The following is a 26,692-nucleotide window of genomic DNA, read 5'->3' as shown; positions in this document are numbered from 1 at the left end:
ATTAAAACCAATCCAAGTCCCATTATAACCATTAAAATGTTCTATTGTGTTCTGGGCAGGGTTCTTTTTTTCAGCAGGGTTGTCTCCAAACTGTAAACACAGTTTATTTACAGATAGCCCGCTGATCTCCAATTAACTTCTATTACTTCTAAAAGTTCTTGTAAAAATAGCACTCTCAAATGTGCAAAAAAGGACACACTTACATGTTTCCACTTTAACCGTATTAAAATGTAACAAAAAACACGCATCAGTCCATCACAAGTGCCAGCATCGCCCTGAACAAATCAATCGTCTAAACGACACAAATTCCACGATAATACCGTCAACGTGCCGTTTAAAGTCTCTCGCAATAAAATTAGACTTGAAGGCATACGCATGATTACAGGCTTGGAGTAAAAGTGTGTCCTGAAGGAGGAAAGTCCTGCCCTTTCTGCAAGATTTCCTGTTTCACGAGAGCAAAATGTAGTGACTCAACCCCACTGACTGACTGACGGACTCTCGAGCTGTGACTGTTCACTTCCACGGCATGAGATCTCTCCGGATCACAGCCGAAATCTGATCAAACCACACCAGCGGGATCACATTCGTATTAATGCGAGGGCTCGGACGCGTTTGTGATGGAGCTACATCGCCTTTCTTCGCTATGTTGGGGAACATTTGTCATGTCTACGGTTCTTATGGTTCGCGGCGGAGTCGGTGAGTTTGAGTTGACACATTCTTACGCACTCCTCGAGTGTGCAGGTATGTGCATGTCTTCAGACAGGAGGACAGCCAGCCACATACATATATATAAATATATATATTGTAGGGTTTGTTTTTATTGCTTGCTTTTAAACTTTTGCAACAGGTGATCGCTTTTTAACGCTAACGTTGTTTTGTCAGTAGTTAAGTAAGAGCGGCATAACTTATAGGCTAATACAATACCAGTTATAATGCTCAAGCGTTTCTAGATAACATTCTGGAAGTTTTTATGAATTGTGTTGTGTCGACTTTGCGCGTCTGTGTTGTTGAGTGACTCATGCAGGGCTATCAAACCGTTATTTTGGTGTATTACGTCGGTGTGTGACTTTGACGCTGGTTACATTGTGTCGTCTTGTGTTGTGAAGTGGCGTTGTACGGAAAACAAACAAACAAGAAGTTGGCCTTGTTTGTTTTTATTGATGTAGTTAAACCACTTAACTCTATTTACAGTACGTTGCACTTAGCAATGGTTTTATTATAGTTACCAGATTTTAACTGTGCTGCTAAACTTTATTTTTAACTTTGTTATAAAACGATGGTGAGTGACTGCTAAATATCATTCTGCCGAACCACACTTTACTGTAATACAGCTGTTGTTCATTTTCATAGGTTCTGCCTATAGTTTATAAACTATACTGTGGCTTACAATAATGGTATCACTTAATGGTTACACTATGGTATTAAAACATATACCCACTGCCATGGGTACCATGTCCCAAAAACTACGGTGGTACACCATTAGGAGAGTGAAATGTGGTTTTATTTGAGTTAAAAGTGGTTTTATTATAGTAAAATTCACCACCGTTTACCTACGAATATGATGGCTAAACTATGTTTTCTATCATTACTGTGCGTTTTTAAATAAAACAACTATTGTTACTAATGAACATGAATTTGATTTCAGATTTTTTAATTACATTCTTTCCATCTCTAAACATTGAAATTTTACATTGTATTGACAGTAACATTTCATGTAGTCATGTGCATTTTACCCTTGATAGACTGTATCAGTTATTCTCTGTGTGCACAAGTGAACACCCTTATTTACACACTGCCAAAAAACATTCGTCGCATAACGTGTAAGTGTTTGATAGTGTACAGTACAATAGGACGTTTCTCGGTTTTTTTAAGCTACCCAGCATCATCTATCCCCGGTGTAAATTGTTTATCTCTGTGTGTCTTGTCATTAATTTCAGCCTCTGTGATTACAGGTCACTTTAGACACTAATTACACTCACTGAACTCCTCCCAGCCTCACGCCTGTGATTATCCTGCGCTCTATAGAAGGATATGTTTGTCACACAGACCCTGCAGAAGTAACTTTTTGAGAGATTTCTTACAGAAATCATATTTTCCAGATGTCAGGTTACATCTTTGCCACTTCCTGTTTCCAGCCTTGCTTGGCTGCATGTTGCTTTGCACACTCCACTGCTGCAACACACTAGCGCTGTGTTTGCAATGTTTGGTCCATGTGCAGGAGTTTTGTCCGGTTTAAGCATTACAAATAACATCAGATGCCCCCGTTTGCAGGTATGGCCCTTGCCTTCCTGTTTTTACTCAGTGTTACTTTTTTATTCTCATCTGCCCACATAAGTCATTTTTAGCGATGACATCCCACACGTGCTTGGTAATGAACACTGTCCATTTTTACACCGCACACATACTCTTGGTTTTTTCAATTTAAAAGTGAAAGTTTAGCTATGAATGCTATTCGAATGGTCTTTTCTGAATTTCTATAGTTTTAGTTGCAAACCAAACTTCAAGGAACAGTTTACCCAATTCTGTCTTCGTTTCTAAATCTGTATAAATTTCACAAAAGATATTTTGAAGAATGTTGAAAAGTAAACAGTTCTGGGGCACTTTTGACTCCCATTGTAATTTTACCTACTATGGTAGTCAATGCTGTCAAAGAACTGTTTGTTTACAAGCATTATATCTTTCTCTGAGGTCTGGAAGAATCCCTGATGTCCGTTCTCCTTATCTAGGCCTGTACACTGCTTATCGCAAAGCACGGGGCCTTAAAAGACATCTTGTTTTCATGTTTACCAAAGGCTTGTTTAAACCAGATAAAACACTTTAAAGTATTAAACTGCTATAAGTAATTTCCACTCTGGTCCTCCGCATGTATAATGTCATCATTTTGGCTGTATACAGTATATTAAAGGTCAGTAAGGTGACCTGTGGCAGTGCATAGTGGTTTAGCGACAATACTGTCCAAAGGAAATGTCTGAGGTAATGGTTTTTCACTATATAAAGTTGTCCAGTCAAGCCCGACTGTAGATACGGACAAAGCAGTGCTTAGGAGTAAAAAGCTTCTTTGTTGGCCGAAGAAGCTCGACTAGTGGAGGGAGGTTGTGAATCTGCACTTATGTTTACCAAAGCCTCCTTGGGCCCCTGCGTCGAAAACTCAAAAATAGCCTTCTTGAGATGAGGAGGGGTCGCATAATCTCTAAACGGCTGCATCTGATTTGACCATATTAGTCTTTCTATCCTCGTGGCCGACGCAGTCCCCTCTTGGCTTGCTTCAATGAACCAGAAACTCAAAGGCACAGCTCTGCTTATCTGTTCTCTCCAAAGACAGAGCCAAAAGTTATCCAAAAATGACACTGGGCCTTGTGTTTTGTAAATACAGTCTTTTTTTATTTCCAATCATGCCTCCTGACATATTAACCCGTAATATTGATCATTGACCATTTTTATACATGGTGATGTTTTAATATTTGTGCTCTGCTTTAGCCACATGCATATCTTTTCAGTAAATGTGTTGCAGTAGATGTGTCCTGGTTGTTTTAGCTATGGAAGGAAAGCCACACATCCGCCCTATCTGTGTTTCCTTCCTCGGCAGGGTCACCTGATCCATCCTTTCCAGAGAAAGAATTGGAGAGAGCTCTGTTATTGGAAAGTAGAGGTCAGAGGTCATGCCATAGTGTCTCCATAGTGTCTGCCATGTTGCTTTACTGTCCTCACTATATCAGAAATGATTCTGCAGGGATGTTTCCATTTAAAGGCCCGGGCATACTTGACTTTACGCGTCCGTCTCGCGCATCCCGAGTTTGTGTTCAACACATGCGCAATACAAATGAGTATGTGTCCTTTACCAGACCGTCAGAGGGCAGCGCCGAGTCGCGTCATTCACAGACCCACTGCAAATTAATGATTGAGGAAGTGTTTTCTCCATTGCAAACAATCCGAGCAAACAACACGACAACAAGAACAACAACCAAACAGTATGGAGAAGGATATGCTTCTGAGCTTTCTGTTCTTGGTTTCAGCGTGTTGGTTTTGTATCATTCTTCTTCGACAACTGCACACTGTATACTTTCTGTGTGTGTACTGACCCCTAGTGGACTAGTGCAGTTTTTCGCGCACACGCTGTGTACGCGGCACGGCCGCGCTCTCTCAAAAAATGGGCTGTACGCGGACGGGGTGTGCGGACAGCGCACGGACACCGACGGACGGACCGTACTTCCGCCTTAAGGGTGGGTGTTTTGACAGAAAACCTGGGTTCTCCTGATGTGTGCATTTACACTGGGAATTAACAAATAAACATTGCCATTTGTTTAACTTAACATATAACAAATAACCTGACGTGGCAATGGGAGTGCAGACAGTGGAGTTCACATGACCCGTTTATTGAGCCTAGTTACACCTGGTCACTTTATGCGTTTTCTCTAATCGAATAGCTATCCGATCGTGAAAAGACCAGGTGTATATGTCCTCCGAAACGCATTCGAGACTGATTTCAATCCGATCGCTCAAACCACTTCAGGAGGTGGTCTGGTATGCATTCCAGTCGTAACTAATCAAGTCTAAATTCATCTGGTTGTTAAAACCACATACGTCAGCGCTTTACTCCTCCCAAACGGATGTATGTTGCTCGCAAGTTAGCCGCGCATGAGGCAAATAAACCGATGAAACAGCCGGGAATGGAGCAGCCGCGAAACGCAGACACTCGTTGCAATGCGCTTGGGCTGTTACATGTGTGTTCGTAGATGTGGTTTAGGGTGATAGCGCTGAGATCTCGTCATCCTGGAGAACGCGACTTGTGGTTATTTTGCAAAGGCACGATGCCACGAGAGCACAAGCTCACAAGCGCTTTGGAAGAGAAAACGTTACGATACGAGTTGTTCGTGCCTTTTAACACACGACTGAATTTGCAGAAGTAAATAAAGCAAAGCGACAGTACCTGTCATTTCATTTCGCCGGAATAAAGTTAAATTTGCATTTTGCGTGCGGATTCATATCCGTTCATGCTAAGACTAGTGATCGACCAATATACTGTAGATTTTTTAAAACCGATACAGACACCAATTATTTGCAAATATCTCGTCAAACCCGAGATAGTGGGTAAGTCAAGCCCATTTCTAAAAGAGAGTATACTTATACTCAGAGTCAGTAACCATAGTAACTTACTCTGTGAACCTAACTTGGTCGGGAGTAGGTTTTCTTTGGTAAACCCAGAGTTTCTTTCGATCTTCTCCTCCTTTTTAGAGTGCAAGTGGTGTACATCATTCATTCATTTAATGCAGTCATTCATGGCACACATGTTCATCACACAGACCATCTCAGTGACTAAAATGTCATATGTGCTTTTATAGAGGCTCAGCATTAATTCATAGGCATGTACTTTGATTTCAGGAGAGGAATTTAGGACCCAAGTGGAATGTTGTCATTTCCCCGTGAATGTTTATTCAAAATGTACCATTTTTCTTTACAGTGAATTAGATATATCAGAACATATCCTATCCATCCTTACATCAATAACATCAGCCATCGTGGCCGTGTATTACATCAGAGCAGATTCTTTCCTTTACGTGTTCTCACAGTTTTGGATGAGAAGTTTTGGAGTTTGGAGGATGAGAAATGGCTTAATAAAGTGCATGAATAAAGAAATGAATAAATCTAGCCAAATCTGCTCTGAGCAGAGTTTGAAACAGCGATCAGTCTGACTTTGATACGAGAGTCTGACACCCTAACAACTGTCCTAAACACCATGACGCGTCACACTTATCACTAGAGCACAGATGGGGAGTGAGAACATAAGATTCTTTTTACAATTTCTGTTTTTATGCATTCATTCATTTACTGATTAATTTCTTTGATTATTGGTATTTGGTACATCTGTTTATTAATTTAAACTTAAGTCATTTTCAGCACATTAGTAAATCCACTGTATGCAGAGCGGTGAGGAAAGTGTGCCTCGCTCTCAAGTGCTTTCTTGTTGCTTTTTTGGTGCCGTTGCCATGGTGAATCGTAATATCGGAGCTCCATTGATCATGGCTTTGCATCGTTGTGGTGCACGCGCTTAAGAGTGCTTTCACACCTGACTCCTTTAGTATGCTTGAATCACACTAGAGTTCGTTTTTCTTCTTGGTGCGGTTCGTTTGGGCAGCAATCGCACTTGAGTGCGCACCAACAGCGGACCAAATAAGAACCCTGGAGCGGTTCGTTTGTGGTGAGAACGTGATCCGACCTCGAACAGACCCAAATGCAAAAAGTACTGCGCATTATGTGCATTATGGAATGATTACAATTGGTTGTTGGCAGTTTGCACTAGCATGGCAGCTCGCAGACAAACTTGGAGTTGCCCATATTGCCCTGATGACCATATTATATCCCAACTATCGAAAACTCACAAGAACAGCGTGATATTTTCTCAAATCAGCTGTTCTGAAACCAAAAACTCAAGTTTTGCATCTTCAACTCAGAGTTCACATTTTAACTCGGTGTTGGTTGAACTTCCTTATTGCCCCTGATATGTTACGTTAATATTTTTGTCAGTCTTATGATATACCTGCTGACAATGCACTGTTTATATCTGCATTTACTAACGTTATATTCAAACTGCGATCACTTGTGGAGATAAAAACTTATTAATTCCACAGGGCTGTATTTATTTAGATGTTTATTAGCGAAATAATGTTTATATGTTCTATGATAATTTAACTTGGGGTGTTTTAAGCAAGTTAATCTTGTTGAAAGTTGGGTACATGCTGTGGCTATGCTAAAACTTCCTGAGCATCAACCCGGTGAGTGAACAGCAATATGAATGATGATGAGCATAGACAACATTAATTCATGACTGTTTCATTTAATTCATTTAAAGCTACGTCTTTATTGGGAGAGGAATTGATAGCTTAGGGGTGTGACGAGATCTCGTGGCACGAGACCTCGCGAGATCCAACTGGTCTCGTGAGAACACAATATCCTCACGGAATTGGCATGATGGGGTGTTGGGCTCGAAATTGCGATTAATAAAGTTGATTAATTAAAGCAAGTGAGTATACGTTGCCTGTGCAGGGCTGCACGCTGTTGTTTTGCTCTGCTGCAATGACGGTCCTGCACGCAATTCTCTAAACGCTTATCGGTGAATCCGATATTAGAAAACAGATACCCGATGATGGGGAAATGCTTAAATATCGGGAAAATTATCGGGGAAACGATATATCGGTCGATCTCTAGCCGAGAAGCATTTATATGGCCAAGTGTAAATGCATCGGTTTTAATAAATCAGATAGCTATCCGATCAGAGAAAACGCATGACGTGACCAGGTGTAAATAGGCATTGATGCAGATAGCAGTGTCTACCATTAGGTCTGTAGGGTTGTGCTGTTCGTCATCATTTTGGCATCCAGCAGTCATGAAAACAAATATTTAAGGTTAAACGGTTCTTGTGATGCATTCAATTTTGCAAAGATTGTCTTGTTTCTTTTGTTGCTTTGGATAAAAGCATCTGCCAAATGCATAAATGTAAACAGCTCATCGCTTTGCTTTACAGTGGTGCGTTTAGTCAGATGTGATGAATTGAGTTTACCAAAATGTTGAACATGTCTTTCTTTAGGAGTTTTCAGTCGGTTTTGGCAGTGCATAACATTGTTGATCTAATTTATTTGAATGTTATTCTTTTTAGTAATGAAAATGTATGTAGTTATGCCTTATTCTATTTTATTTGGTCTATTTTTATCAATCGATATCAATTTGTTTATTTAATAATGTTTCCAAAGTCAATAAGTAATTATATTAAATCATCATGATCCAAGGGCCAAAGTAATTGCGCTTATGATTTAAACCAGTTTAGTGAGAACCAAAGGGGACATGGTTATGCTGGTTGGTCATGGTCAACTTAGGACCTGCTCATAGATGTCAAGTCATTTAAAGTATCTAGGTATTTTCAAAAACACACATTTTTACAAACAAATGCCAGTTTGGGTGTTTTTTACATGTTTTGCCATTGACTGTCAACTTTATGAAATATACTTGTTCTGTAGTTGTTAGTGATGCTGCGCATGTTTTTGTTTCAGCCATAATTACATTTTTCCGTTCCTTCAGAGCAGTGTTGGGTGTAACTAGTTACTAAGTAATTAGTTACTGTAATTGAATTACTTTTCCCTTGTAAAAAGTAAAGTAAGGGATTACTTTGTTTTCCTGTAATTTAATTACAGTTACTTGTAATGTAATTAAACTAAATACTTTGTGTAATATTTGTGTGTGCAATAGTGGAATTGACATCAAAATTCAAAGTCTAACTTTAAAATCTGTGCTTTAATGCATAATTCTTACATTTGTACTACTTTGGTCAGTCAATAATACTACTCTATGTAGTTTTATATTATTTATTTGAATGAATTAGAGCCGTTTCATGTCTATCCTTGAATCCCTTAACTAATAAAGGTGGATATAGGATATAGAAAGTAATTAGTAACTAGTAATTGATTACTTTTTCAGAGTAACTTGCCCAACACTGCTTCAGAGTGACATGACGTTTAATACGAGTGGCTCTAAAACCTTGGCTGCCTTTGAGATTGATGTAAAATGCAGGCCGATTTTTCTGCAGAAAATCTGGTTCATAGTGGTTACCAAAGTCCACAATAAAAACAGACAGTGGAAGTGGTCAAGCTCTGAACGCTCATAGTTTAAGCTTTCATTTTTAGCTAATTGAGTTTTTGTTTGCTGTTTGTGAAAAATAATTTCCACTCTGGTAGATCTAATGTCACGCAGTGTGTTGGAATGACTGATTTCCTACTCGGCCTCAGAGAGCCCGTGTGGCACACATGATCACAGGAAAGGGTTACTATAGAAGGCGTGTGGTACGTTAAAGACCAGCTAAACTAACACATGACGTAATGCAGTTTTACGACTTCATGTGGATTGGCTAAAAACAGTCACTCACATATACACACATGCGATACATAGGCATACACTGAGAAACCATACACACAGAGCAAAGCCTTAGAAAGGATCATATAACACTAGACCATTAACAAATGTGTGCGTTCTTAAACTTTTTGGGGTTGCTAGAGTTACAGATTAAGCAGTGGCAAAAGCATAGCTTACCATCGCAGATAACGAACTCTATGGAGTTGATGAGCTGTTTGGTCTCTCTGAGCCGGTGTGTTTGATCACATCAGCACATTTAGGTCAGAGTCTCAGGAAACTGATGGGCGCTTGAGACCAATGCACGTTCAGACAGTGGATAATGATAGATATCGTTTATAGCCGGCGTTTCATCTCGGTCCTTTAGGACAGTTATTCCTTAATAGGTACCCCAGTAGAGTATTTTGGAAATATTTATATTGTGCTTTGTTAAACCAATAAAAATATAACATTGGTTTTTACTTTAATTTAAAATGCCAAATGTCTTTGACTACTGTTTAATAGCCTATATATTGGTGTATCTATATATTGCTTATACTGCTTGTATATTGCTTGTATTCTCTATTAAATAATCTGTCAATTTAATCACAAATAAACAAAATGATGCATGCAAGGAACTTTGATTATATGTAATGTAATGCATGTTACAGTTGACACAACCAGCCTAGTACCGGGCCTGGTGTTTTTTATTTTGAAAGTGAATCATCATTAGACTCTTCATCGAACACAGAATCCAGATTTATTTGACATAACCTTGTAATGGGTGTTTTTTTCTTTGCTTGTTTTGTCTAAGGTGGGATGGATCATATTCAGAATTCGTTTCATCTCAATCAGTTGTGCATGTTCTGTGACACAAAACCATCCACCTGCAATGGTACTGACGCCTGTGGAAGCAGCTGCAACGTCACGTCCATCTGTGAAGAGCCAGATGAGATCTGTGTGGCTATCTGGTACTTCACTACTCCAGCGCGGGCTTCAACATCTTATCAAATCAAACATCTGCTGTACACAAGTGTAAAACAACTGTCTCATATGACAGATCGTCAAAAATTAACCATACATCTTGCTCACACATGTAGCCAACATACTTTTTGAAGACCGGTGGGAATGAAGCTGTGTCTGAAATGTAGAACTGTCATTTCTTGTAATCTGTGTGTGTCTTAATATCAGGAGGACAAACGATAGCAGCAACACTATTGAGACAATGTGTCACTGCCCCTCTAAACCCATCTATGGCATCATGTTGGACGACTACAACAACACCAAGTGTGAGATGAAAGCGCGAATATCAAACAGCGGCCCAATCCACATCTGCTCCTGCAACGATGAAGAGTGCAATAACGATCTGCTATTCACCACACGTTAGTTTACCTTCATACCTCTTTATCTTTCAAGTCCTGCATTTTACTTCCGGTTGATCTGTTTGGTAAAACGGGTGGTGTAGTCACTTTGGGTTGGTAACTGAAGCATTTTATGTTTTTAACCTTTTAACAGTACAACACTCTTATTTGTAGCTGAAAGCAAAGTGTGAAAAAAGGTTGCAAATTCCCATTTCATGGCACATGCAACTGGAGTTTCTATAGTATGTGCATGTGAGAACGCTTTTTATAGGTGTGTGTGTGTGTGTGTGTGTGTGTTTTATAGGTATGCATGCATTCTGTTTTCCCCAAGTGGCCTCTTATAGCAGGGATGCTAATTGGTTAGCGAAACCAGAACAGCTTTCTAAGCCCCCACGAAGCTTTTCACGTGACATAGCCTACATCTCACCTCTCTGTGGTGATGAGGTTCTCCCTTGAGCTATTAATATGGAGTAAATGTCGTGTGAATAATGATTTCTCTATTCTGTCTTGAAAGGCATATCTAGAGTTAAAGGGAAATTCTGCCTTTGAATTACTCGCCCTCAAGTCATTCAACAAGCCTAGGACATCCCATAGACAGCAACGCAACTGGTATTCTGCGCTTTGAAAGTCAGTTGTGTTGCTGTCTATGGGCGGGAGTCAGAAAGATCCCCAACTTCATTCTTAATTTCTTCTTATTAGAAGAAATAGATATAGAAATAATAGAATAATCTTCATTTGCGTTGCGAAGATTAACAGATGTCCTAGGCTTGTCAAAAGACTTGATTGTGATTCATTCATTTTTCGGCGGAGTTCCCTTTAAAGCAAGCACGCTGCCCTGTATGATGCAAATAATTATATTTTAATACATTGACAGTCAACATATTAAACCATTTAATATATATTTGAAAGTACAGAATAATACGTTGTTAATATTACAATATATTGAATGTATATAAAGAATTTCGGCTTCATGAAAAAGTGTTTAGTTCCGATGTATAGAAAATATATTATTTAATATACTGCAATATATTTTCTATACATATATTTATATTTTATACAAACACTTTTTTTGATAAATTATCTGAGCACAAACCCTGTTGAACCACTCCTGTATAACTACCGCGCATGCTGGAAGAACGGTCAGTCTGGAAAAATGCATTAGCGTACAATGCTAACTATTTAGCACTGGCTTGTAGAGCTCGTGGCACGCATTGGTATGTTTAAAACACGTTCAACATGCTGTCATGACGGTTGAAAGCAGCTGCGTTGTTGCCGTCCGGGCTGCCCTGTGTCAGGCAGACTTTCTATTGGCTTTGGCCGTATGGACGGCTGTGGATTTCAGACATGTGGTTTCCTGTCTGTGTAACTTGAAGCACAGACATCATAACCACATGGCAAAACAGCTGTGTGCACTAGACACGCTTTAAAATAACCGTATTTACCACTATTTGGAGAGTTTAGCATGTTTGGTAAGATGAGCTCTGGTTTAAAAACCCACACGTTCGTTTTTACAGGAAAAGTATTTGAAATATTTAACAGGATGTTCGCTAAAGCTTTTATTAAAACGAAACGATATTCCAGAGCCATGTATGTGTGAAGGGATTTATTGTGGGGTGATGAAGACAAACTCTACCAATATTTCAAACCGTGTGTGTATATTTACATGTATGGCTACATCACAGATAGATGGCTCGAGGGCAGGTGTTGATGTATGTTGAAGCAGTCAACAGATGCTGTAATTTCATCCAGTGGTGGGAGGCCTCATTGCCTGCCTGAGTGAGGAAGTATCGCAGGAAGTCCATGTTTATTTCTGGAACGGCTCCATGGCATATTTCTCAAGAAATACCAGGCATTGTTTTCCCGGACCGTAACATTTTTATGACATTTACTTTTGCTGAGAGCCTGCACGTTTACGGTGATAAGCTTCTTGTTCTGTATTCGACTTGAGTCACGGTTATTAATTACGGTTTTATTATGGCAGCTGCAGTGTGAACTCCTACATTGCACAGCAGAACTTCAACTGTAGCCATTCTATTCACGTTTTCCTGAAACAAACCGAGTTCTGCTTGCAGTGTTCTGGTGTTTGTTCTTTTAGGTGGAATGTACACAAAAACGAGGTTTATCAAACATCTTGTGGTGTTCTAAAGGACCCTCAGTGCATTTTTTTGGTTACTTGAAGAACATCTCAAAGTTCTGATGGGCTCCTTTAAGTAATTGGCTTCAGCTCAGGTTCGAGATTCATGAGGTTATTCAGTGAACTGCCCCTGAATGTTTTTTTGTTTGTCCTTTTCCAGTATCTGAATGTCATGTAGACCAGGGGTTTTCAAACTGGGGTCCGGGGACCCCCAGGGGGCCTCCAGAAGGATGCAAGGGGTCCCCCAGAAATTTTCTTGGAAATAAGATTAAGAAAAAAATGATAAAAGTCCACAGTGTTTATCTGCTTTTTTTGCTATGGATAGTTTCCAGAATTGTTTATGAAACAATGTGTTGTTATATTTTGTGTATATTTTAGAAAAGGGGGTCCCTCACAAAAGGTTAATCATATTTGGGGGTTCTTGGCATCATAAAGTTTGAAAACCCCTGGTGTAGACAAAGCTCCGGACAGACGTATAGTGTAAGAGTTGTGGTAATAATGCTTAATTATGATTAATACATTTCCAAAGAAAATAAAGTGTTGTTATACAGTACAACTTCTGCTAAAATGAATGCTCCTATGTAGTTCTTCCAAATATCATTTGAGCAGAAAGTTCCAGTAAACAGTCAGCGGTTCTCAATCCTGGTCCTCGCGACCCCCCGCTCTGCATATTGCGCATCTCTCGCTCAGCTCATTAGAAGAGAGCTCCATGTACGAAATGTGTTCTGATCTGTCCCTACGTAGTGTTCACTGCTCTCTACTCCCTGCACACAGGAAATCAGCTGAAGTCTAAGAACACAGATCTGCGCTACACGACGTCTTCACACACAGACAAAACTTACTACAGAAATGTGAAGGCTAATTGTAATCATGAGATTTGAGTAGTAGTCACGTCTCGTGACAGAATATCCAGTGATGTCCACTTCGCAGGGCACTTACGGTCATAATGAAGGCAGATAAGAGAAACGTTCAAAATATGCAGAGCGGGGGGTCGCGAGGAACAGGTTTGAGAACTGCTGACTTATACGAGTGCACACAGTTTGTGAAAATATATTTTAATTGTGATGATATCGACTGTTTTCACAGATTGGAGTAGACATGTTGCTACTTTCCTGTGATGCTCTCTATTGAGTTTTCACGCGAACGTACATTTGTTTCTTATAAGCAACTCGTAAAGCTTGTCAGAAGAAGCGTGTTGCACTTTTCATTGTGGTTTGCACACATGGCTTTCTGTTTTTCAACTTGTAAACTTGATTGGCTGATAGGAAGGAACATGTATATGGAATCTTGGAGTGGTCTTGATTTATATGTCTTGGAAGCTTTGCTTGATTTTTATCATGTTCATATACCGTCACAGTATGGCACAGAATGAGATTCATTATTGGCTGATGCTGAAGTTTCATTTTGACTGATTTCCTGTTTACAGTTAGTGACCGTTTATTTTTTTGCAACTGTGGTTTGCAATGTTTGAGAATGTTGCGATTTGAAAATGATGTGTTCTAATATTGCCTCATTCATTGCAATCAGAAATATCTTTTCATGCACATTGCTGATTTGAAGAAAGATTTTTAACTGGTGTTTTATGCATGTTTAGAGAGGTGTCATTTACACTGATGCGCTACTTGTTATATCAGTGTCTTCATCTTAATGTAATACAAACACAAAGCGATAGATGCCAAAATACTCGTTCTCTGATCTTGGGGATGATGGGAAAAATGAGTGAAAGCATGTGTCTGCGATTTGTTGGAATATTTCCAGCCTGACAGTACGCTTGTAATCAGATGATCTTTAATCATCTGTTATTTTGATGGAAAGAAGAACACAGAGGAAGGAACAACGAGATTCTGTCTGTTTGGGTGTTTATTTTCATCCCTGACGTACACGTGAAGTTCTGCTCATAACTTTACATAACCCTTGCACAATCCTGTGAGTAAGAATAATAACATTAAAAAATCTCTTGGTTCCCTGAAGACATTGCATAAGATCAACTTATCCTTAATATTATCACAGGACTTGTGCAATGTTTAAAATCTATTGGATTGCTTCTTCGGAGTAGAACTTCAAACAAAATACAAGTGTCCTTTCAAACCATCTTGCCATCTGTGTAACGTGATGAGCAGAACTGTACGTACGGTCATGAACACACCCACATTCACATACTGAAGAATCTGCGCCTCTGGTTATAGAGTAGATGCTTACAGACGTCTGAGTCACGGAGAGAAAATGAGCGAGAGACCAAAACGGTGTTAGTGAGGAGAAAACCTAGACTTGTTTGCGGCGTGAGACATGCTATAAAACAAAGTCGTAGCCATAACAAACAAACAGTAACGGGCCTGTCTCTCGCATGTTACGGATCTCAATCTGGCAGGTTTCTAGTGCGCTTTAAACCCACACCAGGATGTGGATCTGAAAGGCGAAAACTTGTACATCTGGGAATCACCCATTTAAATTCTGACATTTTGAAATGGAAACACGCAACATGTCCAGCCAGACAATTAAAGCAGGCTGAAGCTGGTTTCCAGCTGATCATTTGTACACAATACATCATGCTATGGAATTTTGAGGAACTGGCAACTTGATAAGATGTTTCAAGTCTGATTGCATGGGAAGCTAATAGCCACATAGAGGTCATTGACGTCTGTAATACAAACGATGTGAGTTACACATCAAAGTTATTACCTCAAGCTAAAGGATTTGTTCAAATCCATCAACCTTACCTATGAACAATAGTAATCGCTTTAGCATTACTGCTAACGAAAAAACTGTCTATTGATTTGTCCCCTAAACCCCCATTTGAGAATCCTTTCAGGAAGGTGCTGTGAGTAATTTTTTTGGAGGATATATTGACAGAAAAGCAATATAATATACATAACTGTGTCTTCAGAGGTGTATAAAGACCTTACATAATGAAGCATCATGTTTTTATTACCTCAGAATGAGCTATTTCTATCTACATACACCGCATGTCCCCTTGCATGGAATCGCCATGTTGTTTCTACGGTAGCCCTAAACGGACAAACTGCTCTAAAAAGCGTGTTTCGTAAAATACACGATCTCCTAAATTTCATACACTGGACCTTTAAATTCACACCGGGCTTAATCCACTTTTTTCCGAAGACCTAGCCACAGAGCCAGTGGTATAGTGTTGGCCATTGGATGATAATGTCATGGCTGGCGTCCTGGTTTATCTGGCTGGTGATTTCATGCATGTTTATATTGGTTGTTTGGCTCACGTAGACGTTTCTGTCCCATGTCTGCGAGAACAGTTGAGTGTTACCAACAACTACTCTATGCTTTTTGCATGTGTTTACTGGTTGCTCCCTTTGCCAAAGTTTGGCTGTGTTTCCAAGTGCCTTTGCTGTGTATCCATTTCTGTTCTTTATACGTCTGTCTGGATGAGGCGTGTCTGTGTGATGAAGAATGCAGACAGGCTACACACTGACTCCACTCTCTGCCCACGTAGCTGGCAGGTCCCACTCGTCTCTGGATTGAACCTGCTTTACTATGGTTTCCAAGCCAGTCCCAAGGTTGGCAAGCACAGCAGCAGGGTAACTTTCCCTGGAAGGACACGGTTAAGGAACAGACGTGTGTTGTGCGAGCCTTGCAGCCTGTCTACACATTTGTATTGTATAGGATTGGCAGCTGTGGATGATATTGAAAATGGCTGTGAATTTTGTAAGTTGCAGTTTGGCAGGTGCTATTTAGCAGGGATGCAATGCTAATGGCTCGTGGCTTCCTGATTGTGAGGATTGAGCCGCTCATTTTTCAGTTACCAGCCCTGAGCTTTACCCAATCGACCACACCACCCTTCCCTCTCTTACAACAAGGGTCTTCAAAAAAATACAATATTAAGTGAAACCAAAGCTTTATTTGCTAGAGTTCAGCTAAAAAATTGTCTTCCCATATTAAAGTATTCAAAATGTATAATATGTTATAGAGTATGTCAATGGTTGTATCAATACACAAAGAGCTCTGATGGTTGCATTCAAAAAGTAAACATTTCTATTCTCCAGCTTTGTCTCCAGGAATAGACCCCACCAATAACCAGGTGGTGTTGGTGATCCTGGTTAGTTTACTGCCTCTGCTGGTTCTGGCTGTGCTGGTCATCGCCTCTTTCTACTGGTATCGCATCTACCGTCGCCGAAAACTTGACGAGTGGAAGACCAAAAAGCTGTCCAAACGTAAGGGCCCGAAAAGCCCTCTAGACTGCAGCGACGCTTGCGCCATCATGATGGACGACGACCGTTCGGATAGTAGCTCCACGCATGCTAACAACCTCAATCATAACACAGATCCTCTCCCCATTGAGTTGGACGTGCAAGTGGGCAAGGGCCGATTCGCAGAGGTCTACAAAGCCAAGCTCAGGCAGAGTCCCTCCGAGCAGTTCGAGACAGTAGCAGTGAAGATCTTCCCATATGAAGAGTATGCATCCTGGAAAAATGAAAAGGACATCTTCTCAGACATCGATCTGAAGCATGAGAACATTCTGCACTTTTTAACCGGCGAGGAGAGTAAGGTGGAGAAACAGTATTGGCTGATCACCGCCTATCACCCATGGGGCAACCTGCAGGAGTACCTCACGCGCCACCTCATCAGCTGGGAGGACCTGCGTGTGCTTGGGTGCTCGCTGGCACGGGGCGTGGCTCACTTGCACAGTGACCACACCCCCTGCGGGAGGCCCAAGGTGCCCATCGTCCATCGAGATCTAAAGAGCTCTAACGTCCTGGTGAAGAACGACCTCACGTGTTGTCTTTGTGACTTTGGGCTTGCTCTTCGTCTGGACAACTCGCTGTCTGTGGATGAATTGGCCAACAGTGGACAGGTGAGACCAACATAGTAAACAACACATACAGTACATATTAATACATACATCTCCATACATAATTCTTTAGATTTAATAGAAGTCAGCTTTGGTCGGTTAAACTTCAAGCTTGGAAATTGTTTTATTTAATAATGAATTGAATTCATTATCCAAAGTCCTTTGAGTCCAACTTTGTTAGTCTCAAGCGTTTATGTGTTCTTTTGGTAAAATGTGCAGATTTACAACGGAGGGGGCATCGTGTCATAACTTGCAGGGAAAGTCCCCTCGAGCATCTCGCCGCGTGCAGGTTTATGTGTGCGTGCCCTTTGTTCAGGCTGTCTGCTCAGATTTATGATTCACGGGCTAAAAATGCAAAGACAAAAAGCGCCGAATGAATCAGTAATGAACTAGCAAATAGTCACCTGACTGTGTGCTGTCGTCTCTCTCAGCTTTTGATGTGCTTCGACGTTCGGTTGCTTCCAGACGGTAACTAACATTTCTGCTAGTTTAGCAGGCTGTGTTGAATTGATTGGGTTGTCTGGGTGACCTTTTGTACTCTTTAAAACAAACACAGCTCATCTTATTACCTAACTTCAAAGATAAAGAGATGTGATAAAGAGGTGTGAAAGTAGTTCAGCGCGCCATCAAAACATTTATGGTCTGAATGATGTAAGAAAGCCAGTAAGAAACTGATCCTTCAGATCCATGTTATGTCTGTTGTGGCGTATGATATACAATGTACAGCGGTGGCCAAAAGTGATATGCGAGAGGGCATATTTATACAATATTTGCTTGTCATAATATTCATACCCTCTCAGATTAGATTAAACCATCAAAATATGCCGTGTATGGAAAAACATAGGCAAAAAAGCTAAAATTCTCAGGTATTTATTGGACAAAATGATGTTTCAAAAAGCAAATCGCAATGTATCAGAAATATACAAAAAAATGCATAAAAAACAAACGGCTCACAAAAAATAAAACAGATCGACTATAATGTTATCTGTTATTAAAGTGATTCGTTCAAAAAGGTCTCATCATTTATTCACCCTCTGGTCATTTTAAACCTGTAAAACCTTTTGTGTGCACTATTGCTTTAATATTTGTTGACGCTCTCTTGTGGTATTATTTTACAGTCATTGTCCTGAGCTTTATAAACCTTAAATCTCCAAACACACCAATGCATCATGCATACGACATTTTTAATCCGTCTTTAATACAATATTTGAATAGAGTGTATATGTAAATTGTTGAAAATCTTTTGGCCACCATGCTTTTTAAAACCGTTGTATATGTCATTTTAAGGTGGGTACGGCCCGGTACATGGCCCCAGAAGTCCTGGAATCAAGGATCAACCTTGAGAACATAGAGTCCTTTAAACAAACCGATGTCTACTCTATGGCACTGGTACTGTGGGAGATAACCTCCAGGTGTAACGCTATCGGAGGTGAGTTCAAGAATCTTCATGCACTCAGATCTCACGAACGGAGCCAAGGAATGACAGTACTTGGAAAGCTATTTTTGCCATTCAATGAAAAATCCATTTGTGTTGGCTGTTTCCCAGATCAATACGAGTGGTAAACTCAAGACAATGCTATTCTTTGCCATTCATCTCATAATTGTCCCGCAAGGAGAACAAGGGTGAAGATAGGCTTGCTAGCATTGTTGGGTTATTGTTTCTGTATATTGCATGGAAAGCCCATTGCAGGCCACACTCTGTTTTGAGCGCTTTGCAGTTTCCTGTTACTGGAGGAGCCGTTCCTCAACGCCAGAGATAGTGCGGCAATCAGCTCTCCTCGTTCACTTCACGGAATGATAGGAATGTGTGAAATGTGAGCGAATCCTTAGAATTTCGCCTTCTTTGGTCAGGTGGGAGGAAAGCTGTTAGCATATTGTGCATGTTGATGTGTCTGATAGGTAGTGTGAATAATAATCTTTTTGTCATATGGTATCTCAGACAATAAGACACTGGAACTGGGTGCTGGAGACAATTAAAACAGATGCATGATAAATGGTGATACAATTGCTTAGTACATAAGTAAAAATTTCTTACAGAATGATTAAAATTCTGTCATTTATTCACCCTCATGTAATTCAAAATCTGTATATGACTCTTTCTTCTTCGTGGTTTTGTGTCCATATATTGGAAGTCAATGGGGTACAGTAGCCTGGTAATACCAAACTCTGCTACTTCGCTTTGCTTCGTAGACAGAGTCTGGAAGGGCATAATTGACAAGCGTTTACTTCCTTGTGGGGTGCGCTTGTCTGAAGCCATTAATTTAAATTTAAAACCATTGGTGTACCCGTAAGCCAATCACATAACGTTTGGTTATGACGTATGTTGTGCGCCGGCTCAGCCGTCTCGAACTTCCGCTGTAAACACAGGTATGCGGCGAAAACAAAACCATCGAGCGAAATACTGGAGTCAAGATGGACTTGAACGACTTTTGCAGATTATGGGAAGTAAATCTACTCATCCACGGTACAATTAGTGTATCTAAACTCATATTTGACAGTAGAGACAAACAAGAAAATATTTGCAGCCAACTGTCAAAGTTAGGATTAGTTCTGATTCGTTCATTTCGAGTCTGTCGGAAATGCTGCAATTTAATTGCAAGATTACAGCATGACATGGCAATATTCAAGGACTGGAAAAGAAAGGAGACACTGACCTGTCAAAAGGGTCTCAGTTCGAGCTCGACAGATAAAAGAGACCGAGATACACTCTCTAAAACTCCAAGGACCATAAAAAAGCCGAGGAAGGCCATGGACTTGCCATCACGGAGCAGTGTCACCGAGGTGGGTTAAATCACTTTGGCCTCCCCAGTTTCTCGTTAACGATCGGTAACAGTTGATAAATTAAACTTTTCCCAAAACCTGTCGGGAGTAGGGCCACAACATCACCTCCATTCAACATGTGAACCAAACACTCTTCTTGTTCGGGCTTCAGTTGGCAAACGCCGGGAATATTCTCCACAACAGAGCGAATAGCATCTCCATGTCCGCTGTCGTTTTAAATTTCCCTAATCTTCAATTCGGCGCTTAGCGTCTACGTCACGGCTCTCAGCCCGCCCTCTGTTGGTTGGTTGGACGGCTGGTGCGGAGCCGGAGATAATCTGGGAGCTGGTTTGCTTTATCAGATGGAGTACAGAAGTGAACTGTAATTGAGCAGAAGTACGAAGTCTGACGTAGTCAGGCTAGGGGTACAGTGTTGTTAGGCCAAAACAAAGTTTGGAATGACTTGAGGGTGAGTTAACTACAAAATTTCACTTTTGGGTGACCTATCCCTTTAAAGCTTCGAGCAACTATGAATTCTACTTGTTGTACAGTAAGTCATGTACGTAAGTAATGGCATTCGTGAAGGTGTGGCATGTCGGTTTATTTTAATTGCCTTGGGTAATGCGAGGAAGAGTGTGTTTGTGTTAGTATTTGCGTGTGTGTATTTGTTTCTAACGCTGTCGCTATGCGCGAGGTGTTGTGTACCCACATGCCCCGGCATGCCCCCTCTGTGGTTCATAGGGGTTGCAGGAGTCTCACTATCATAGTGCTTAGCGCTTATCTGCAGATGGAGCTGGAGATGTTTTCAGCCAGACACACTGTCTGCTTCCAGCTGAGCTCAGGGACATACTAGCATCTCTGAGTCTGTCGACAACAAGCAGAGTTCTCAGAGCCCTTGCTGCTGTCTTAAAAAGTGCTAGCAGATTTTATCAGCAGTCTGTGGTGGTGAGCCAGTTGCTACAAAAGGTGAAAACACAATGAATCTGACCGAGGCAATCGTTGTAGGCTGCATAGCTTCTTCTGCGCTTCAAGCTTTACATGTAAGGTATTTAATACATTGGTTTACCCAAAAAATAGAAATCCCGCCAAGAGCCCTTGTGGAGCCACAAATCCTAGTTTGGGGTTTGAGCCTGGTTATCTTGTACAGGACTGCTTATTATCGGGAATGAGAAGGTTTAATGATGGATCTGTGTAACTGTGCGGAAATCAGTCTTTGCTGGCTCATTGTGTGTTGCTGGTGTGTCCTGGCTTTGGGCGTGGGTTAGAGTAGTAGGACAAACTTGAGATGCTGCCAGCTAGGTGATGGAGCTGGTTAGCAGGTGGCAAGACCACATACAGGGTGATTATCCATTATAACTGGTCTCGGATGCACCACTGACACGCCTCTCGTACACCCAAGCTATTTACAAGGATACAAGTTGTTGTCTGTAAATTGTCTGTAGCTCTGTAAATGGTTTTGTTTTGTTTTGCAAAGTCCTTTCAAATCATTTTTAGTTTTTGCTAATCTTCTTTAATTGTTAGTATTAGTTTGATTATGTTGTTTTGTTATTTTGCAAATGTGCAATAAGTAAAGCTTGCACTGCAAGTTTTTTTTTAGATTTTTATTAATACTTTTCTAGACTATTTTTAAAATTATAATAAAAGGCTTTTCAATTAAGTTTGCTTTGTTTTTTCCTATAATTGTTTGTATTATTTTCTTTGTGTGTGCGTGTTTTGTATTTTGTAAACTATTGTATATTGCAAAATGCAATAAGAAAAGTATGCGCTATAGGTTTTATTTATTTCATTTTTTGTTATTATTTGTTAAGAAATTGTTTTATTTTTTCTATTATTATCGATTAAGTTTTCAATTACGTTTTTTTTTCTATAATTGTTAGTTTAAATTTCTCCGTATTATTCATGTAAACTTGCATTAGAAATGAAAAAATTAAGTTTCAGTTTTCTAATGCTACGGGGCTGTGTCCATTTCTGCCGGCATGTTTTTTCAATTGTTTTCAATGGAAATGCCGCGTTTTTTAAAAACGCCAACAGCCGGCGTTCTTTAACGCAGGCTCAGCGCTGACGCCCAGCGTTTTTTTCACGCTCAGCGTATTATAGTAACCAACGCACCTCCGCTTGAAAAAAACACACCGTTTTTAGCCTGTTTTTTTCGGCTGTTAGTCTTATACTAACCTAATCAAAACCTAAATTGATTTAGGGTCTTTTTTAATTAAGAAAATGTATGAAAATGTTTGAATTATTAATTTATTTATTTATAAATGATTGTTGTTTTTATAGTATTTGAGTTTTTCTTCGGTCATTTTTCAAAGTCGACTGCCAGTGGAAAGACAACAGTCAACTATGAAAACTAAAGCTTGTGACATTCCTCCGGTCAGTTAACATCGCTGTTGCTCTCCGTTCAGCCTCAGACTGTAAATTTTTCATAGTGTTAAGCAGCAATCTCACCTCCGTCTGCCCTGACCGGCTGCTTTGCTCCTTGTGTTTTTAACTGCTTTTCCCCTCCGTGTACACTTTCCCAGACAGAGAGTCAGACACGCAGGATTGTGGAGGTATCAGATGCTTCATCTGAAGGGGAAACCGTAGTAAAAAAGAGCTGCCTGGGTCCAGGGTGGGAGGCCTCAGTCAGCAGGACATCTGTTCCCAAAAACCACGGCATTCCACACATAGCCAGTGCATTTGTGGAGCCCAGGAGAGAGAACCCCTTGAGCAAAGCGAGAAATGGAGAAGAGATGTAAACAAAGGCTGAGACGTTGTTTATTATGTCGTAGACAGACATTTCACCTCCATTTCTCCATAAGCTCTTGAGTCTTTATGCACAAGACGTGGGAATGAGATTTGTCCGCTTTACCACAGTCAGGTTAGACCCGAGCATGGGGCATTGAGGACAGCATAAACAGTACCTCAGGGGCGGGCGTATTTTGTTTAAGAGCTCAAACAGGGGAAGTCCACTTGTCAAAAACAGGATGTGTACGCTTGTGGAGTCAGCTTCTCTGTAGGGGCCCAATCACAGTCTTCCACTTCCTGTCCCGAGCTGCATACTGGCCAAGCCCCTTCCTGTGGGCCGGAGCGCCGGGCAGAACCACATAAAACACTTCAGTCAAGAGCAAGCTGCTTTCATGTAAACATACTCATCTGCAGTCCTTTGTGGTGATCACGCATGTTGGCCAGCTTTGTTAAAACCATCCACTGTTTTATGACATCACTGCAAAACTCTTGGTGTTTCTCTCCGTGTGTGCTTTATCTAGAGCTGGCTCTGGTCACGTGTGTGCGTTGTAGACGGATATATGATTGGGCGTCTGCAGCTGCACAGAGCTGTTTCACAAGGTCTGGAAAACGATGCTGAGGATGGGTTTTCGGAGTTCTCTGGCACAGTCCAGTGATCAGCCCCATATTTCACCAATTTGTTTTCATGAACCAGACAAATGACTCATAAACAGGCTTTCATTACTGTAGCATTGGTATTCCGACGGCCCTTCTAAACTTCATCTTCTACGGTTGTCGCATTTACAATTTGCTTTCCCGTATCAGATCAAATGACCAAAGCCTATGAAACATACTGTATTTCTCTCCCGTTTCTTTCCAGTGAAGGCTTGATTCCAGCTTGAGTCAGTGAATCTCACTTCAGTTCCTTCAGTTCAGCTGTTACACCAAATGCTCTCCTATGATGATTTCTCATTTAGTCATAAGTGGTCATAAGATCATTTAGTGGTCATTTAGTCATAAGAGTTGTACGAAGGTTCCTGGTTTAGAATAAACGTCTGTTTATGTGATTGTCCGATGTGTGTCTTTACAGAGGTGAAGGACTATGAACCTCCGTTCGGCTCTAAAGTCCGAGAGCACCCCTGTGTGGAGAGCATGAAGGACAATGTGCTACGTGACCGGGGACGGCCGGAGATCCCCAACAGCTGGATGAAGCACCAGGTAAAAGAGCACACGCTGACAGGTGTTTTCAGCATTCGTTTTGAGGCTATACGTGGTTCATTTAAAAGGGTTTTAAAGGGATAGTTCGCCCCAAAACATTTACTCACCATCATATGGCTTTCTTTCTTCTGTGTAACACAAAAGGAGTTTTTTTTAAAGAATGTCGGTAACAGAAAACTGTCGGTTCCCATTGACTTGCACTGTTTTTTTGTCCATACAGTAGAAGTGAATGGGGACCGACGTTTTTGTTTACCAACATTATTCAAAATATCTTCTTTTGTGTTTTGCACAAGAAAGTCATGCAGGTTTAAAATGACAAGAGGGTGAGAATGATGAGAGAACTTTCATTTTGGGGTGAACTATTCCTCATTCAAACATGTATTTATTTAGCAAAAGCTTTTATCCAAAGCGAAATGAGAGAGCATTTAACATTTGTGTTTAAGGAGCCAACAATATTGCTTTAAATAATAGCGCGACAGAAATGCATGACCAATGTTCTGTAAAAAACAATTCAATAACATTTTAGGCAGAGTGCATTATGCAGATACACAAAGGATGACCGGTGGGAGTCAGTAACGCTCATGTGATCGATATCTGTTGTTGGATACAGCTCAAATAACAACCGTACAGAAAAATACAGTAGCAGCCTCTGGTAATCCGCTCGAGGTGCCTATTGCTGTCCGTGTGAACGCCCTCTTAAAATTGATAGCAGCCTTGGGAACAGTTGAATTTGTCAACTGTCAGTTGAATGGCCGGTTTAGGTGTGGTGGATTAGAGTTGAACTACACTTTGGTGTATTTTCCGAAGCAATATTGCACAAACGCTTCTTTTTCGCCTCCAGGGCGTGGCTACGGTGTGTGCCACCATCAACGAGTGCTGGGACCACGACCCAGAGGCCCGACTCACTGCGCAGTGCGTGGCCGAGCGCTTCAACGAAATGGAGGACGACCTAGACAAGCTGTCCACCTGCAGCAGCTCAGAGGAGAAGATACTGGAAGATTGTGCCGTGAGCATGAGCGACGACAAATGAGAGAAAAACCTCAGGCCATTTGTAGATTTAGCCGCCAACACCTCTCTGTGCCTGCGCTTTTGATTTCTCTAAGAACTGCAAAAACTGAATGTTTGGATTTGGTAGTGAGGTGGAGCGAGGGAATATGATCTTTTCATAAAGCTTTACATTTCATAACCAAAGATTTCATGCACTTTATCAGATTTCTAATTCATAGCTGACACTGAGGAAGGTCACGCTGCCGTGCAAGAGGAGCTGGACAGATACTCGTATTCTCCTCGTATAGCTGACAGAGAGCCAAAGATAATCAGGAAAATGTTTTGCCTCAACACTATCCATTCATAGGAGATTGTAAGCGTGATCTTTACAGATCAATTCAGGAGTTTTTCGATTCATGAAAGAATGTGTGAAATTAAAGATTTAAGCGTGCGTGCATGTGTGTGCATGTGCCTTTAACAGTGCAAATGTGTGTGTGTGTGTGTGTGCGTGTGTGTGTGTGTGTGTGTGTGTGTGTGTGTGTGTGTGTGTGTGTGTGTGTGTGTGTGTGTGTGTGTGTGTGTGTGTGGGTGTGTGTGTGTGTTTGCTATTGCTTTTAGCAAGAAGTTTCTGGTGTTTTGTAAACCAAAGAGAATAAGTGTATTGTAAATATTTTTTTCTGAAATAAATACTTGCCCACACTATTAAAAGAGCCAAAACGGGGAGAATTGCTGGTATAACAAAAATATGTAACAATCAGTGTTTTGCAATTCACAAAGTGCCTGTAAGTGTGTACACATATATTGAAAAGTATTGTGACTCTTTGACTTTTATACTTGTATGTGTAATATGTTGTAAATCTTCAGTGATTAAAATACATTTATGTACAGTATTGATGCTAACAGTGGTTTCATGTTTCACATTCTTTTAAATATTACAGCATATACAGTCAAACCAACAATTATTCGGACACCAGATATAATTTTGGATATTTCTTCACAAGTGGGTGCAGGGCGCTTTAGTTCATTTATGTAAGTGAGAATAGCAAAATAAAGTAAACCGTGACATATTATACCCCAAAATTCTTCATACAGTGGACTACCAGTAAAATTGATAAAAATTTGGCAGCAAAGTATTCAGACACAGACCTGACCTGAACAAAATTAAGCATTGCTTGGTGATTGGTTGCCGATAATTGGTATTATCTAATTGTGTACTTACATTTCAAGCAAATCCATTACATATTTTCTATCAAAGTTATCTGACATAATCAAGATGAATTTGTTCTGACACAGTTTAACTCTGATTTCTTGTCCTAGCTATAGCGAATAAACTGTGATTATGTGAGAAATGTTGAAGGTGTCTTAATAAATTTTGGTTTGGCAGTATGTTGAATATTTAAGTAATGATTATGCATTGGAATATTTCAGGCAAACAGTGTTTTGGGAAATTTACAGTATAATATACGATACACAAGATGATTGACAACCACATATTATTTGTGATATGGCAGTTTGTCCCAATATAGTGTTTTGGGAAATTCATAAATTCCTTTATATAGATGATTGACAACCAGATATAATGCTGTCGGTTAGTCTTCAAGAACATTCCATTAGGTGTTTGTCACCCTGCCATTTTAGTGTTCTGGGAAACAAACCTCTTTGTCTTTAGAGAACTGACACTTTTACACATAGTTATCTACATTAGCCTCGGGGTTTCTGCTACAGTAATGTATCAAAAACACTTTGATGTTGCCAAATCAAGAAATTGCTGCCTTTAATTTGTATCATTGTGTGAAGGGATCCCAGTGGGTGAGATTGTTAAAGCATGCTTATGTC

General features: G+C 40.4%; 1 protein-coding gene across 1 annotated transcript; it reads left to right on the top strand.

The window, feature by feature from the left end:
• The first annotated feature begins 438 nt into the window (after positions 1–438).
• On the top strand, positions 439–25,778 carry tgfbr2b (transforming growth factor beta receptor 2b). The gene is made up of 7 exons (XM_057339760.1): positions 439–696; positions 9,689–9,845; positions 10,066–10,256; positions 16,383–17,191; positions 18,476–18,617; positions 23,742–23,869; positions 24,711–25,778. Exons 1-7 carry the CDS (start codon positions 618–620, stop codon positions 24,897–24,899), a joined length of 1,695 nt encoding a protein of 564 aa, XP_057195743.1. The 5' UTR covers positions 439–617; the 3' UTR covers positions 24,900–25,778.
• Positions 25,779–26,692: the final 914 nt, after the last annotated feature.

This window comes from Triplophysa rosa, linkage group LG8, assembly GCF_024868665.1.
Source record: "Triplophysa rosa linkage group LG8, Trosa_1v2, whole genome shotgun sequence".
NCBI classification, from domain to species: Eukaryota; Metazoa; Chordata; class Actinopteri; order Cypriniformes; family Nemacheilidae; genus Triplophysa; species Triplophysa rosa.
This window is presented reverse-complemented; position numbering and strand designations above follow the sequence as displayed.

Bases quoted from the DNA above. Each gene is read 5' to 3' on its own strand.
- tgfbr2b (XM_057339760.1), top strand. From the start codon at position 618: ATGGAGCTACATCGCCTTTCTTCGCTATGTTGGGGAACATTTGTCATG. The intron at 697-9,688 runs GTGAGTTTGAGT...GTTTTGTCTAAG, and splicing joins TATGGTTCGCGGCGGAGTCG to GTGGGATGGATCATATTCAG. The intron at 23,870-24,710 runs GTAAAAGAGCAC...TTTCGCCTCCAG, and splicing joins ACAGCTGGATGAAGCACCAG to GGCGTGGCTACGGTGTGTGC.